This window comes from Xenopus tropicalis, chromosome 2, assembly GCF_000004195.4.
Source record: "Xenopus tropicalis strain Nigerian chromosome 2, UCB_Xtro_10.0, whole genome shotgun sequence".
Classification (NCBI taxonomy): domain Eukaryota; kingdom Metazoa; phylum Chordata; class Amphibia; order Anura; family Pipidae; genus Xenopus; species Xenopus tropicalis.
In genome coordinates this window covers 120766054-120783929 of record NC_030678.2, presented here as the reverse complement: position 1 = coordinate 120783929, position 17876 = coordinate 120766054, and the positions used below count along the sequence as shown (strand labels likewise).

At 41.3% G+C, this 17876-nt stretch overlaps 1 protein-coding gene and 1 long non-coding RNA gene across 2 annotated transcripts in view; one reads left to right on the top strand and one right to left on the bottom strand.

Moving 5' to 3' along the window:
• Positions 1 to 2777: 2777 nt before the first annotated feature.
• Positions 2778 to 7128, top strand: zic2 (Zic family member 2). The gene is given in 3 exon segments (NM_001017025.3): positions 2778 to 4184; positions 5352 to 5515; positions 5969 to 7128. Coding segments are annotated over 3 exon segments (1506 nt in total). The 5' UTR covers positions 2778 to 3052; the 3' UTR covers positions 6179 to 7128.
• LOC105946539 overlaps positions 7019 to 17876 on the bottom strand; it is a 26982-nt gene continuing 16124 nt past the window's right edge. The window contains exon 3 of the long non-coding RNA XR_001169977.3: positions 7019 to 10203. This is a non-coding gene — a long non-coding RNA (uncharacterized LOC105946539). The remainder of the gene's footprint in view (positions 10204 to 17876) is intronic.

Here is a 17876-nt window from a genome sequence, read left to right as displayed (position 1 = left end):
AGGAAAAATATGTTTACCCATGTAAAATGCAGCGCGTCCTGAAGGCCTGATTTATGCTGGGGCAAGTTGAGAAGAAAACGACTTGCTGTCTAACCATCGGCTTTCTGCTTTAATGCCAAGCAGCCTGGGATTGTGGCAAAACTGTACAAATGATCCCCGACTCCTTTCTCCCCTTCTCACCCCATGACACTGGGGAAAAGGGGCTTTTGTGGCGAGCAGGGAATAAAGCGCTTCTTAGAGGGGACGGCAGAAGTGACTTTGAACTTGGATCAGCTCCCTGTGTGTCCTGCAGAGAGAGCAGGACTGCAGCCCTAAGAGAAAAGCACATTCACTTCAGCCTGTGCCTCCCACTATAAAGTTTAGCTCTTCAGATTGCTCAATTTCTATCTAGCGGACTAAGCTGAGAAATGGGCAGAACAAGGCTAAAAGAGAGAAGGAAAGGCTACCACATATACTATCAGGTATGTTCTTCGATAAGATTATGCGTTTGCTCCGGAGTGGGTCATTTCCATTAGTCGCCCTTATGGCATGGATTCCAAGTTATTTTGTAGGAGCTAGCAGACAAAATCGCAGCTGTTGGACAAAAAAAGAGAAACTCACAAAAGAATCTGTAACTCACTGGGTATAAAATAAATCAGCACGTTTCCTCAGTAGTCACAAAATCACGTTACTAAGAATATGACAAATGAAGCTTTCAGCAAATATGTCTACATGAGCAAATCCTAATATTTTTCTGATATAATGATTCCATGTGAATGTTACAAATGGATACGTCATTGTCATTGTCTGGGCGTAAAGTACTTGGGTCCCGCTGCGATTCTATAGGTGATGCAGGTGAAAAGCACAGATTATTACGGTACCAGAACCTCAGGCTTCTCTTTGTAGATTTTCAGTGGCTGACACACGTTTCATTGTTTCCATGCCTCAAGTTTTGAAAACAAACAGTAATTAGTGAGAGGAGCAGATTATATCACTGTTTACAGATCACTGTATCCCTATTATCTGGGCTACAAACATATCTTTGGATTTATCTGCCTGTTTAACATGTATACTTGTGTAGTGAGCCACACACTTGTTCATATGGTGCCTTCCCAGCAAAAGCACATAAATGGTTAACTAGTGCCACTGCAGGTGAGCATAGGGAAATCTGTGAGTATTTACATTTTACCCTTGCCAGTGATAGTTGTGAAAAGTGGTCTATCTATGCCGAATAGGGCACAGGCTGGGCGCTTAGGGCGCAACTAGTTAGGCATGGAAACCCACACTCTACCCTACACCATCCTAGTAAACACCGCTATGGAGTGCAGGACACGCATTCTATCTGATAATCATTCCATACATAGGGTGCAAATATTATTGTGGGCGGGGGCTGAAGCGGTGGCTATTTGCGCAAATACACAGACATATGGATGGAAGCTAATTAGGTAATGTGCGGACAGCAATCCGTGTACATGGGGAATATGTGTAATCGCTGATACAGGCGGATACGGACAGTTCTCACATGCCAAACATCAGCAACAGGAAAAAGGTGCACAATATTTATCTTTAAATACGTTATTGTGTTTACAGGTAGTGCAGGTGTTGATTTGGCCTTAATAGGGGAGCTGGCTTTCATTTTATTGAGAGCCCCCGAGCATGTAGCATTGTTAATAAGTGGCCCACTATATGTAAACATTTAAAAAACCCTGATCTAAATGATAGTCTAGAAATAATCTAATAATGCTAAAAGGACAGGTAAAGCTCTCTGCTCTACACTCTATAACATTATTAGAAGATTATAAGTCTCTGTTGAATGGCTCAGTACGTGACTACACTTAGCTTTCTTGGAGATATTCTTGAGATATGTTTAATCTGGATTGACAAATGGAGTAATTATTGAATGCACCCAAATACAAGCTTACTATACAGACGTTAATTCTTCAGAGGCATACTAGGCATTCATGAAGATATATATCTTTCTGTCTCTCTCTCTATATATATATATATTTATATAGGGATAAAGTAGAGCGAAAGTAAAATTGCATATAGCAAAAAAAAAAAAAAAATCCGGTGTTTATACTTGTAGCTGCTAAGAAACGTTGAAAATGATGTTTCTGGCCATGTTAATAAGAATGTATTAGTTCTGCGAGACCCAAGGATGGTGCCGAGCCGGGCCAAGGCAGGGTAGTGAAACCATCCCCCTATAGCGCCCAGTTTGGCAGTCGGGGCGGGGATGCAGGAAAGATTGACAAGAGGACCACTCTGATCCCTGCAGCCAATGGGAGAGTGTCCAGGCCATGACCGAGCAGCTGTTAAAGGGGCGTTTGGCAAAAGAGGCTGCCAGACCAGTCATAGAGAAGCACAGGCAGCAGAGGAGGGGTTCTGATAAGAGTGAGGGGAGGGGGAAGGCGAACACTAAAAAACAAAAACACTAACTCCCGAGCACAACGAGAACCCATTTCAAGGAAACCCGCGGAAAGGCAAAAGCCAAAGGAAACAAAAGCAAGTGGGAGAGATAGTGGTGCTGCAGGGCTCGGAATCCCCACACTCGCATGATACACTGTCCATTTCTGTCCTGAGCTTTCCTTCTCTCACATTGGGTGCACTGGGCGCTTGTTTGTTATGACCCCTTTTCTTTTTTTTTCCCTCGGTTTCTCCAACCACCACCCCCTTGTGAAGCTTCCTCCAAACCCTCCTCCTCTCCATCCCTCCCCCTCCTCCCACCATCCTGAGCTGCAACTTAAAGAAAGAAGAAGAGGAGAGAGAGGAGCATCTGCCGCCCGGTCCTTCATCTGGGGGGAATCTGAACTAAGTTCCCCGCACTAGAACGAGGAGGAGGCGGACCATGAGAGCTACTGGAGCAGGACTCATTTAGATTCACGGACTGTTGTACACTCCCAGCACAAGGATACACATTTATACTTGAGGCACCTGGAAATCCCTTCATCGCCCATCATTTTTATCATTTCGTATTTTTAACTTTTGCTTTTATGACCATCCTGCACACTTCCATAGCAGAGTGTGCCCATCGCCGCTGATACTCCGTACTAATCCTGGGCACAATCCCACGGACATGCTATTAGACGCCGGCCCCCAGTTCCCGGCCTTGGGTGTGGGCACATTTGCCCGGCATCACCACCATCATCACCATCACCATGCCGCAGTAGCAGCGGCGGCGGCGGCAGCTGCAGAGATGCAGGAAAGGGAGCTGAGTCTGGCGCAGAACAGCTTCGTGGAACCTACTCACATGGGCGCATTTAAGCTGAACCCGGGTGGTGGCTCCGGGGGAGGGAGCGGCGGTGGCAGCGGTGGAGGAGGAGGCGGACCAGTTGGGGGAGCCGGGGCCAGTGGTCCCCACGATTTGTCCCCCCCAGGGCAGACCTCTGCTTTTACCTCACAGGCTGGGTACCCCGCCTCCGCCCTGGCACCGCACGCAGCCTACACCGGAGCTGCCTTCAACAGCCCACGGGACTTCTTATTCCGCGGACGCGGTTTCGCAGAAGGGACAGCAGCTGCAGGCGGGGGGCAGCATGGCTTGTTTGGCCCCCCAGCGGGAAGTCTCCACCACCATCCGCACCACCACCAGCTGTCCCACGGGGAGCACCCGCAAGGCCACATACTTTTCCCCGGCATACACGATCAGCATGCGGCTGCCTCGCAGAATGCATTGGGCGGCCAGATGCGACTTGGATTGCCCGGCGAGATGTTCGGTAGGACGGAGCAGTACCGCCAGGTATCCAGCCCAAGGGGGGACCCATATACAGCCGCCCAGTTGCACAATCAGTACGCACCCATGAACATGGGCATGAACATGGCAGCTCACCATCATCATCATCACCACCACCACCCGGGGGCCTTTTTCAGATACATGAGGCAACAGTGCATCAAACAGGAACTCATCTGTAAGTGGATTGACCCCGAGCAACTTAGCAACCCCAAGAAAAGCTGCAACAAAACATTCAGCACAATGCACGAACTCGTTACCCATGTGTCTGTGGAACATGTAGGGGGCCCTGAGCAGAGCAACCATATTTGCTTCTGGGAGGAGTGTTCCCGGGAGGGCAAGCCGTTCAAAGCCAAATACAAACTGGTTAACCACATCAGAGTGCACACGGGGGAGAAGCCCTTCCCATGCCCCTTCCCTGGATGCGGCAAGGTCTTTGCTAGATCGGAAAATCTTAAAATCCACAAAAGGACTCACACAGGTAGGTTCCAGGCTATAGCTTGCCAATATGGCAGTTAGAATGTCTCTGGGTAGTTGAGCTCAAGATAGGGATTATACGCCTATCGATTTAAATTTAGTCTCGCCCATCCCTGTTCCTTGTGTTGCTACCGATTGAATAATTTGTTGGGTTCCACAGTCAGCAAGTACTTATGTGCTGCTTTTATCGTTTCAGTCTACAGTTTGCTTTGGAATGTTATTTAATTTTTCTGTTTCATACTATCACCCTACGAGGTAGTAAATGTAAGGAACCTCCTTTGCCATAGTAATAAGCGAACATTTCTGTGCTGTGGTAAATATGTGCCGAAGGGATCCCACCTTCTACTGCCCTGTTGCATTCGTTTAACAAGACTACTGTGGCACTTGGCAATAGATCCTGCCTTTCCGAACTTGTTTGCCATTGTTTATAATGATATGTTTATTGTGAAGTCTATCATGCAATTTGACTGTGTTATCTGCATGGAAACAAACATAGCGTTGCGCTGACATTAGTGTTCCGGGGCCTATATGCAGTGGGTTTTTTAAACATCGATTCTAAGTGACAGACGAGTTAACAAGGTTTGCAATATGGGCCAGGTCTTTGCACAGATATTCAGAATTAAATTCATTGTTTCCGAGCAGCTGTCTCTTAAAATAATTTAGGTGCTAATGGAATTTAATGCTAAGTGGATTCCCTCCAAATGGAGGATATTTGAGTTATCACACCTCTAAATTGTTCCAAACAAAATAACATTTGGATATGGTGTCTGGGGGAAGGCTGTGAAACTGAAATGAATGCATTCTGAAGCTCTGTGCATTTACAAGCTGCTTGTTTACCCCACCTGGACGTATCACCAGAACAATCGCTGTTAAATCGTTTGCTAATGAAGTGCAATTAGCATATCTTCCCAAGCTACAGAGGAAATTGAATATGTTTATTTCAGCCTATTTTGTTTGGCCAGCTATTGGTGTGCTAAACGGATTGCGTAACTCTGCTGGCACATTCCTCTTTAAACACACAGCAATCTGGCTTTGTTTAGCGCCACTTTAGGAGAATATCTTGTAGAAAAGCATTGCAGAGAAATCTGCGGGGTTTCTGGTCTGTGCTCTGTTGATTGCTACAAATGTGTCATGCACCGTTCTCATTGTGCACGTTGTTTGTCTTTGCTAGGAGAGAAGCCCTTTCAATGTGAATTTGAAGGCTGCGACAGACGATTTGCTAACAGCAGCGACAGAAAAAAGCACATGCACGTGCACACCTCGGACAAGCCCTATCTGTGTAAGATGTGCGACAAATCGTACACCCACCCCAGCTCTCTGAGGAAACATATGAAGGTAATATGCAGTGCTAAATTGAAGCCATTAGTGAGTTTCACCCAGCGGGGTTTTTTTTTATGGAAATGGAATATGAGAAATTCTTCACTTTTTTTTTTTTATAAAATTGCCTTTGCCCTAAAGAATAAATATGAACGTATTCAATGTATATTCTGATTTGTTCAGGTATACTTAAATGTATCAAGGATATTTAATAGATACGTTGTCATTGTACATATGAAAATGAATTTGTTTATTTCTCAACTGCATAATAATAAAAAGGATATTTAATAGAAATGATTGAGTTTAAATGCCACGGTTAGTTGCCAATATAGCGCCAAAGCAGGGTTTGAATGAGATGCTCCAGTGCCCCTCTCTCCCTTTAATACATTATTTATGGGTGCCTCTGACAGTGCGTTGGCAGGGTGCAGAGTAGATCAAGGACTGACCTTGTGTTTTTCGCCATTTCTTTAGGTGCATGAATCTTCGCCCCAAGGCTCAGAGTCTTCTCCGGCTGCCAGTTCTGGCTATGAATCTTCCACCCCACCAGGTCTGGTCTCCCCAAATTCTGAAACACAGAACCCAAACTTGTCACCAGCAGCAGCGGCGGTGTCTGCAGTACACAGTGTGTCCAGCGGGGCTAGCGGAGCCCTTGCCTCAAACTTCAACGAATGGTACGTGTAAGGGACACGCTTCTACTTTCCTGGGACAACTGCGCGGTCACTAGAGACTTTTGTGGCCACAGCTTCACCAGCTAAAAACACAGAACTTAAGCAATGGCAGAGTAATCTCCTGGGAGATAGTGTACACCCACCAGCAAGGATTACATCCGAACCATTCAGTGCACAGTTATATATCCGCAAGGAGAGAGTAAATCACCCAGCAGAATGTATTTATTTCCCCTCCCCAAAATAAAAGAACGTGTTGTTACTCAGACCTGCCTAATGGTGTGAATATAAAGTTCACACACCTTGAAGATGAAGAAAAAAAATTAAAAAGGACATGTTGATGGATGCCTCCCTCGGTGTATATACAATTTGTTCGGTTTTTAGATTGTTTTACATAATATATGAAGGGCCTATCCTTGATTCGTCCGTTTAATATGAAGTTTATTTAATTTTCTTTTTATTAGAGGAATCCTGGCTGTCATTTCATGCCCCAAAATGATGGGGGGGGGACAAAAACAAGTGCCAAAGTCTCCAGATGGTTCCTACAAACCTAAAAAAAGGCAGGCATTTCTAAAAAAAGGCTTGTGAATGTACTTTTCTGTTAAATGGGCTTTGTGATGTTTTCTGTGCTTTTGCAAGTTGAATTTGTTAGTAACTGTTTGGAAAAGCGCCGAGGCAAAAGTAAATAGCCGTTGTGCACTCGCCCCATAGCAGCCTTCCTTGTGTAAATAATCGCTACCATATTTATCCATTTGTAATTAAATTATGGTATTAACTTGCAACAGAGGAAACACTATTTATAAAGATTGTTTCTTGACTATAAATATGTACATTTGTGAGCATAAATGTTTTCAGATTTTTTTTTTTTATTTTATGTGGTCTCTTCATTTTTGTGACATGTTTTAAAAGTAATGCATACAGACCTCTAATAAAATGTGTTGAACTTGCGACATCAAACACCAAAAAGACACCAGATTATTCTTTCTATATGGGTTTGTTTTGTCTGTATTTGAAGGTTTGGCAACTGATACATTTAGAAAAACGGGGGAATGAACGTTACAGTAACATGCGTTGGGAAGTATCAGAAGATTTATGCATTTATGGTAATTCCAGAGTCAGCTTTCTAAAGATGCAACAGGAGCAGGAATATTTAAGGTCAGGCAAAATAAAAGTAATATACGGTGTATAGGTAGAAGCCAATAAGTGCTTGGGTCTATCTTTTCTGACATGTCAAGTATGTGTGCATGTTTATAGTATTGGGTAATTCAATGCAAACATTAGATTTACGTGATAACTTTGTGTTTTGTGAGACGCACACAGGACTGTTTAGAGCTCGGCTCATGCTTTTTACCAGGTACTGCAGCACATTTGTATTCCCTTGTACGTGCATGATCCAATTATGCAAACTCAATAGTGATTAAATAGATGGTCTGGAAACCTGCGCCTACCAAACACAGATAACTAGGTTAAGAATTGTGTTAAAAATCACAGTAAAAACCCAATTTTAATTGTTGAGAGGTGAAATATCTTCTAAGTATACACAGAGGAGCTGCAGTAGCCATGACAGTTGGCTGCCAGAGGACTGAAAATGATTCCTGTGCAATTATGGTGATAGTATGAAGCAGGAAATATACATTCTCAAACTCTGATTAAAGTAAGATTGTAAATGTGACTCTTTATTATTTAATCTTTGCAGTTCTAACATATTTTAGACATTTTGCACCGAATGGATGTAGGATTGAAGCAAAGCGAAACCTACTTGCAGAAAATTAAATGATAGTGTATGCACACAATTTCTGCAAGGGCGATCTATGACTTCCATCCCTCAAAATAATCAGTCACCGCAAAGAACATTTGAGTATTCTCCTATAGAAATACCACATGCTGCAGGTGCAGATAGCGACCATCCACCTAAGGGCGCACAAACATTAGCTTTATCAAGTCAGTGCACAGGGCTCTAACAATGAATGTACTTAGGGCAGAGAGCTGCTATAGACCATGAACTTGACCATGAACGTAAATCACGTCAGTACTAGCACTGCCAGCTGCGCGCCAAGGTCCCAGTAATCGGAAACTTATTGAGCTCACGTAAATCAGTTCGATGCTGCGAGTGACTGTTGGGTTCCAAGATTCTGTGTAACCTCCGCCCCCTGATAGATATGCTGTAGGGAACGCAAATCATCCCAACTTCATCAGGTCCCCTATAAACCTTATTCCACAGCAATTGCAGGTGCAGCCGATTCCACTTGCTTAGTGCCAAACTATCACTATTGTTACTTACCAGTTCAGCCGGGATTGTGCTGCCGCTGCCGCCCGGCGTGAGATGCTCGGCCATTCCGGAGCAACTAGAGATTTGTCAAAGTAAGCAAGATATGGCAAGTACTCTCTACTGTACGGTGCTCACCTGTATAGGTACAGGATTGATGCAAACAACTACAGAGATCAATTAGTATACTATTCAAACACATAGAGGCAGATAAATGATACCTTATAAATATATGCAGTATTGTTACACTGATAAATTACAACAATTGTATTGACACATACAATGCTAAAGGCAGAATGATAATAAACGAACAGGAATAAATGGCAGGGGTTATAACTGCATATAGTATTGGTAGTATTTTTTTATCTATACAGATATATATGGGCGGGAGGTTGGTATCAACACCTGGCCCTCCCCTATACAACATAGAATGTTTCCTATGAAAACGTCTTGTTATAGTGACTGAGCTAAGGAATCCATGGGAAGGAAAAGAACGAAACGATTTTGTTTTTTAAATCGGTTGTATGTGTGGAAATAGAGACGAGTTTAATTAGAGGTAATCGTACCCCCAACAATTTACAATAGGAATTTTTCGTGCACTTTATAGCCGCTGCAGGGACATGCAGTTTGTAAGCTAAACAGGAATAGAAGCCACTTGCACTCTTGATGGAAAGTCTTCTTACTCACTGTTTCTATCGCTTAGCTTTAAAACAAAATACAATATTTTACAGTCTGTTAAAAAAAATTCACTGATATTAAATCAGAATACATTAATTCTACTACTCTCCAAAAGTCGCAACAAGATTATACTTGGTCATTATAATGAAGGTATTAAGCCCCCATCTTAGTATATGCTCTATATACAGCTACATGTTCTCTTACCAGCCTGACCCACTACTAATACTAGTATACCCCAATAATCACTTCATTCTTTCCATTCCTTCATGCAGGAATGACCCCAGAGATGGCCCTGCTGAGAGGGGTCACTAATATCCCTTACGGACCCTTCCTGCTCAGCGGTAAGTGGGCAGTGTATAAGCTTATGTTTCCTTCATATTAGTCAGTATGCTCAAGTTCATTTCTCAGACTGTAGGGTTGATATTCGATATAGGTACAATGTCTGCTACAAGTCAAAGATAAAACTATAGGTAGCTGTGTGTACTGCCCTGGGGAAATTATTACCTATATTGCTTAAGCAGACCATGCATTCGCTGCATGAATATATGTATATTTCCATGTATACCTATATGATACATCACAGGAAGAAACACTGGTATAGACCACGCTGATAATTTTCATGAAATGCGTTTTTATGGCTAAACTCACTTCTGCACTGGACAGTTTGTACAAATCTTGATTTTCAGATAGGTTAACTTTATCCCACACAAACAGGGTGGGACTGGCCTGCAAGAAAACTCTGATCTCCAGGTGGGCCCACGGACTAGTAGGTTCCAGACAGAGTAGTTACTGGGCTGACAGAAATACAATCTCTACCCTAGGAGTATACAGCTGGTATATTATGTGATACTCACATGCTGCTGTATCTTACAGTTATATACACTAAGAATCGTGTTTTAATCGCAGTGCCAACTAACAACGAAGCTAAAGATTAGAAGCCCCATCCGGTCTACATTGGTCTGCGGATGCTTTTATAGATTTTCATGTTTGGTATTCTGGCAGCACCCAGTGCATTTGGTTCCACCAGAAGCGACTTCCCCTCATTGGTTGTTTACCCGCTGCAGAGAGCATGGCCGGTTCTAAGGAAGACGTGTGACCTGGAGGGAGAGAGTGAAAGGTCAGCCCCATGCAGTGACCAGATTCCTGCTCATTCTCAGCACATGCTGCTACGATATTGATCCACGGAAAAGGATAACTACAAAAGCTGGATCCTGTGCCATGAATACTAATGAATACGGTGTCATGATTGTAATTGGTGTTGACTCTCAATGAACATTTAGTGCAATATTAAGCGCGAAAACATGCACAACGCATCACAATGGAACAGTCGCTTTGTGGCATTGGCAGGTTTAGGACCTGTTGTTAGACGCATCAGCAAAAAGTAAAGAAATGTGCGAGATAATTCTCTTCATATAATATAGTGCTGCGGGCACAAGCGAACAGCGCAGTATTCCAGGCGCCTCTGAGCGAGCAGTGAGCGTTCCTTGTGCTCTAAGCAAACGGGCCAGCAGCACCCACGTGGGAACTGGCCTGGGATTAACCCTATCGCTGCTAACTGATCAGGATCGCTCAGCAGGCGCCCCTTCCTCATAAACAGACGATCCGATATTTTATGAGATCATTTTTTTACATAAAACCATAAGTATCAGAGACCATAATATCTAGTCGCGAGTATCAAGCAACCTTAGTGCAGATTATACTATAAATAATACATTAATTAAAATCAATTTGCGTCCGTTTGGTTTAAGGTTCCCATTTTACTTTAAGTATATCGCTGCACTTTTAGAATTGAAAAGGAAAAAAGTACCCTTCCCCCACCAACTATAGGATTAGTTGATATGTAACTTTATCACTTGTGCATTTTAATAGTTTTCTGGATATTTGCGCTCTGCCAAAATATGAGATGCGGCTCCAGATTCAAATTCAACTCTGCCCCCAGAGGCTGAATTCGCGGTGTCACGAAACATACTATATATATATATATATATATATATATATATATATATATATATATATATATATATATATATATAACTGAATACTGTATAAAGCAGCTATAAGACTCAGCTTGCTATATTGTTCTGCAGCTTGCCTCCTGCAGAACAAATGAAGAACCTTGCAAGTGTCAATAAGCCTGGAGATAGATATGGGAAATACTCTTGACACTCAAAACTTACAACCCTGTTTTCTTAACTCAGGGCCCCTATAGGTTGCTGGACTGGACTAATATTCCCCCAATCATTCAATAAATTATCAAGGGTAAAGGTATTTTGGATGTTGTAATCCACCAAATCTGGCATACCCAGCGAAAAGAATGGTAAAGTCAGTTGTTCTTCTGAAGGCTGTGAACTGTTGGATAGGACTTACAGCATGGAAGGATTTTGGTCCTGTAAGGTGTCATAGAAGCATTCCTATACAATAAACATATTTGACACAACCAGCAAATACTATTTTAAAGACAAAATTAATATTTAAAAATATCTAGGATATCCCACAGCTGCTCTTTATTTTCATGTTTGTGGAATTTGTATTACTTATTTGTTCCCCAACATTTAATTTCAGTGAATCTGGACTACTTTATAGCCGATAGGCTTACTGAATATATCAACATGCAGTGGTCTGAATAACAAACATAAAGAGGTGAGATCCTCAATAAAAAGATGGTAATGTAGTAAATAACAACAATACAAGTATATTCTCTCAGAAAAGCTACTGCCTCATATCTAGGATATGCTGACATCTAGAAATAAGCAGTCATCTAAAATAACAAGATTGGCCAAATTGCCAGTTACAAACTGTATGTTTTCCTTCAAAGCACTTAATCATAGGTCTTGGCATTGAAATAGCATTCACTGCTATGGGTGAATATTCCCTTATAGACTTACTCCAACGTTTTATTTTATGACGTGTCTCATCTTTTTACATACAGTCCGTATAATCTTATAGCTGGTCACAAGGCCCTGAAACTATTTTTGTGTTTCTGACAGATTGCTTATAAATGACAACATTTGCAGTGTCTTGAAAGACCGTTTGAAAATATAGGGACATATCAAATAAATGCATGTTGCAGGGTTGCAACATTACATGTATTCAATGAAGCCCTTCTAGCTGTTTTTTAGACGTGTCTCTTAAAGTTTAAGTGATTAGTAACCCAACAAGTTCACCATCCTTGGTCCTCCAACAAGTTGTCCCCATCCTTGGTGCTGCGCAGTCTAATGATGTAGGATAAATTAGAAATAGTGTTAGTGCAGTTATAATTATATTCACATTGTCCCAAGCCCATGTCCACATAAAACGAGCACCCTTTCTAAACAAATAGGCTTCCTTCTAGCTGGGATCAAACACTGCTGAGCTGGGAAACACAGGAAACCTTGCTAGAAAGCTATAGAGGTTGAACAAAAGCAACACGTCTCAATTCAAAAACAAAGCTACGAACAAGCACACATGCTCTGAAACCCTTTAACCTTCCCGTGCAAAACCTAGTTTTTAATCTGGACTGATTTCTTCCAACCAGGAATTATTCTCGACAAAGTATGAAGTAGGGTATTTAAACGTAGTAAAGGCTGCACATTTCCACAAATAAATTGTACAATGGTAAAGCTGTTGCTATAGCCTTCAATTAGTTGGGATAGACATATAATAAAAATAGAAATGTAACATATCAACTAACACACCATGAGCCGATCATTCAGAAATCATACAGAAATCTATTCTCTTCCGACTATACGTTTACATATACATAAGATACATATACATTTGAATCGTCCTGTATGCATATTGAAAGCGAGGCCCTGATCAAATCCATCTCTGGCAAGGACTAACTTGACAAGCGATATGATATACTCTAATAAATGTATTTTGTGTATGTGTATCTCTCTATATCTATATATGTATATATATACTTGGCGCTACTGGTGCAGTAGTGCTTCATTTGTTACCTCGGGCGTTCTGTATCAAATTCTAATTTTCCTCTTTTCTATATCCACAACAGTTGTAAAAAAAAACTACATTACATTTCGACAATGTGTATACAAATTCCTATATTTTTAATTAAGGTGTACTTTTTTAATTAAAAAAAGTTAAACATTTTTTTTTATCAAGGTCATTTGCTTCTCTAAACAATATGATCTAAATGACATCTGTTTTTAATTATATTTTATATAACCTTATTTATACACCTGTTATTTAAAAGGCGATTGGAACAAAAATGTACTTAGATACTAACGGAATATATCACAAGAAATGTACTTAACGTTTGTTTTTAGGAACATTTCTTTTGGTTCGCTATTAACTAAAATAATTCGATTATTGTGAATTGAATACACTTTTATTCGTATAAATAGCTTCGAAATGTGAAACAAAAGAAAAATGTTAGTTTTAGTTCAATGCTAATAAATGACTGCAGCAATCTTCGTATTCATTTACTATATTTGTCGCAGTTGGCGGGTGGATAGGCATATCAGAAAATCGAAACGAAATAAAATATCACCGGCTTGATTTATACGTTCATATGTTCTGTGCTGGCTTTTAATAATAACCTGAACGGAATAAATATGCAGGGGAATTAAGTTTTGAACGCACACGAGTTCATGTTAACTCTAGCCCAGTGCCAATTAAAAGGTATCGCCTCACTAACTGCTTGCACATTAAATTCTAGTTAAAGCGAATATGAGTTTTGGGACAGTGATAAAAAAATTATTTCTATGTAAATGTCTTTTAATGTAAGCGGCATCACTATTTCCGCTCTAAGCTAAATAGTATGTTAAATAGATTGTAATTTACCACCTGAACAGAGCTTACATGACTTAAGGTGACACTATAAGTTTACGTCAGTTCTACGAATTAAGACAGAGGGAGCACAATTCCTTGCCACTACAGCCAGTTCAAGGCTGTATAACACTAATCTGAGAGGTCCACTTGATACCTCCTTGCTGAGAGTCACGCTATGCTGTAGCTGTTTCTGGTCCCCAGCACTCGCTTTCCTGCGTCCTCTGCTGTTTCTGGGTGGCTGTACTGGACTTGTCCAAATGCAGCTCCCCATTTCTGTAGGGTCTGGCTGAATGTCTTCCCATTGTGCCATTAAGTGTATTTGAAGCAGATAAATAAGTCAATACAAACGGGTTTTGTTCATCCTGATGGATGCTATTTTTCCTTTAATGGGCTTGCTGCAAACTGGCACAATGGGCCAATGGATTCCTTTTCAAGGTGCATTGTTCTTAACGGTCAATTAAGGTTGCGTAGCGCACCAAACTCAACAGCCCCTTAGTCAAACAGGACAGCCAACAAGCACCAGCTGCCTGAACAGAAATACAACCTAGTGCTTTTATCCAAAGTCCATTTCATTAAAATCATCCATGTCTCACAGAAACAAAGCCAAACTCAAGTTCAAGTGGCGCTGCGCTGATTTAGGGTGATGTTACAAACCCCGGTGACAATCCGCCCCCCTTTCCTGTGCTGCTACTTGTTCCTTGAATATGTAGCGCTGCTATTATTTGGGTGAATGGGGGGAAGGCACTGAGTTGTCTATTGCCATAGAAAGCTCCTACAGAGATAGGGGCTTTATTCTATACATAGATCCTATATATTTTAGTCAGTCACTTTCTGCGGACATTGTGTTTTAGCATATAGCACCTCTCAGCAGGTGAGTAAAGGGACTGCCCGCAGTACCACTCGGCTTTGTCACTGTGTCAAGCACAGAATCTTCCTATTCTTAGCTGTGTCACTGAGCATCCGCAGCATCTATTATTTGCCCCTCTCAACTCTCTCAGACAGATGCTCTCTGATTGGTTGCAATAATGATCATAGTTAATAGAAAGATTGTAAACTAGTGTAGGAGTAATATTCTAAAGCTTGGGTTATGTTATAGAAAAAGTCTTAAGTTTGCCCACATGTAGTAACCCATAGCATTCCATGAGATGTTTGTTTTCATGCAAAAGACCAGTAAATGCTACCTGCTGACAGGTTTACTAATTGTCTAATAAACCATAGCAGCCAAAGACTATTTATTACACTGATTATACATGAATTCCAGCTGTTGCAGTATTAGTATTCTGTGGTACCACTGGACAATCATAATCCCATATGCTTTTTTTTATTATTGCATAGTATATAAAGTTCCATTCCTCACTCATAAATAGTGACCATAACATCTACCATTGCTGAAGGGAACCAAACGTGCAAAACTTTCCAGCCCATATGATATGCTTAAGGTCTCAGTATGATTCATAGTCATAACTTACTAGGTGGGAGCTGCAGTTAGTTTAAACCAGCAAAGCACTGGAGGCAGTTACATAGATTTATTTTGTGTGCTTCATAACTTGGAGAAGTTATCCACATAGATGGTGGACATAAATCAATTGGCCTGAAACCATGGATTGGGCTGAGAAAGTAGTCTCTATGCTGAGAGGGGCATGCAGGGCTTCTGTCACAGGCTGGTACAATCAGGGGCTCTTTAATGTTGAGAAATGCCAAGGCTCATAGGCAAAGGGGCAAGGTTTGAGTGGACCAGGAACAGTGTGGAGCAGATCAGGTAGATGGCTAAGCAGTTTCACAGAGATCCCCAATTTATGAGAAACCTATGAGAAAATAATACCAAAATGTGGAATTTGTGGCAATGGCGGGTGGCACACCAACCATTGTTGGTGACAACCCTCCATTTGGTGGTTTTCGGCTGACTCCACAGCCTTTCTCAAAGGGAAAGGCTGTGGAGTCAGCCGAAACGTTAGTTTGACACAATAAATTTTCTTAATTTTTCACTAAGACCTGTGAGTGCGGCATCCATCTATCTTGTGTACCATACTATTTTACATACTGCACCCAGGCATCTGTGACCCTATCGTGACGTGAGTGCCTGCTTCTCCTATTTTTTTTCTCTTTTTTGCTCTCTCTCTCTCTCTCTCTCTCTCTCTATATGTGTAAGTATATTTGTATTTTTATATCAGAACTTTACACTCTCATCGCTAAGGGTACATAATGTTCACAGGCAGAGAAAGGTGGATCTGCTCTCATCCATTCCTTTGTGTAGTTACACTGACAGAAAGGAGGATGCACAGGCTATGCAGTTATAGACAGTGAGTAGAGATGGGAATGTGAAGGGCATAATCACATTAAGGAAGGGCAGAAATGAAAGTGAAAGCAAGGGGCCTTTTGTGCACAAAACACATAGGGCCAATGGAAATGCTTATTTTTTAATTAAACTTTAGTAAATAGAAATTTTACTTTCATATTTGTGGCCCTGTGGAATTCCTAGGGTGCCTGAAAGCACCGTTTGTTTCTATAGCTGATGGTTTTCTGCTCCTCAAGCTGAATCACTGATTCAATTTGGTGACTTCATTTTCATAGGTTTCTTGTGGCACCTCCTTCTTCAGAGGTCATCACACTTTGCACACTAAACCTGAGAAAATGAGAGCTAGAATAAATCTTCTAGAGTAGGCTGTCCAAGTGAAGGACCACCAAAAAGATGTGGCCCACCAAGCAGGGCTGCATCTCCTATTCTTTCCCACCAAGCAGGGCTGCCATCACTAATCAAGGGTCCCTATACTACTATGTTAGCAGGGCACTTTCCCCAGAGGGCCCAATTATTAACTCACTAGTTGGTACTGGGCCCACTGGTTGGTAGCAGGCCCGGAACAAGGGGTAGGCAGAAGAGGCTTACTCTGTCAAGATTCAGTTAAAGGAAAAAGTAATGTGAAATGTATTATCCCTGGGCAGCCATACTATCCATCTCCCAAATTGCATCAGTTTGCACCCCAAATAATTCCTCCTTTACCTTGCATGTTATTTTGCTTTATCATACCACATTGAGGTTCACATAAATGCAGACAGGGAGCATAAACCATTAAAGCCAGGTCCTGATTGGCTTTAACTGTGCATCCTCAGTGTTAGTGATTGCTTAACAGGACAAGAATTAGTTGCACGAGATGATGCCTTGAATGCTTTTGCACTATTCCACTCTTTCTCATTGTGCAAAGTTAACAGAATAGTATTTTGGAGGCAAACAGGTGCAGTTGAGAAAGAGGTGGGTTTGTTTAGTTATATACTACATTTCATCTAAGCCTTTCATTCTCCTTTAACACAAATATTCTGTATATGCATACATTTACCTGATCAATTTAAAAACAACATGTATTTTTCTAGATCTATCTTCATTTACACTATCATGGAGGAAATGTTAAAGGGGTTTTTATTGTTACTTTTATTACTTATCTTCTTACTACTTATCTTTTGTATGTATATATAATACTGTTTCTCTTTCAAATCACTGCCTGGTTGCTCACTTATACTGCACCCCAGCAACCAGATAGGTGCTGAAATTCCAAACTGGAGAGCTGCTGAACAAAAAGCTAAATAATTAAAAAAGGGAAACGAAATGAAGAAAATTTGCAAATTGTCTCAGAATATCGCTATCTACATCACACTAAAAGTTAATTTAAAAGTGGGGGGTTTCCAGAGTAATGCTTCTGGGACAAGACTCCCCAAAGAGATAAAGATAAGTAAATTTTCAGAACAGTAGTTTTCCGAAAGTAATGGTTACGTGCGTAAAATCGTGCGCTAATATAGCACGCAGCGAAATATATTGCGCACAGCCAGAAATAATGCACACGGCAGAAAATAATGCAAGAAAAACGCTCATTGCAAGTTAAATAATGCAAAGAACATCGCATCTTAATTATGACGCCTGTCCTTTTAGTGAATCGAGCGTTAAGTTGCAAAAAATAAGCAATAAAATTTTTAACGCATGCTATAAATAGTGCTCGTTTTATCGACCTTT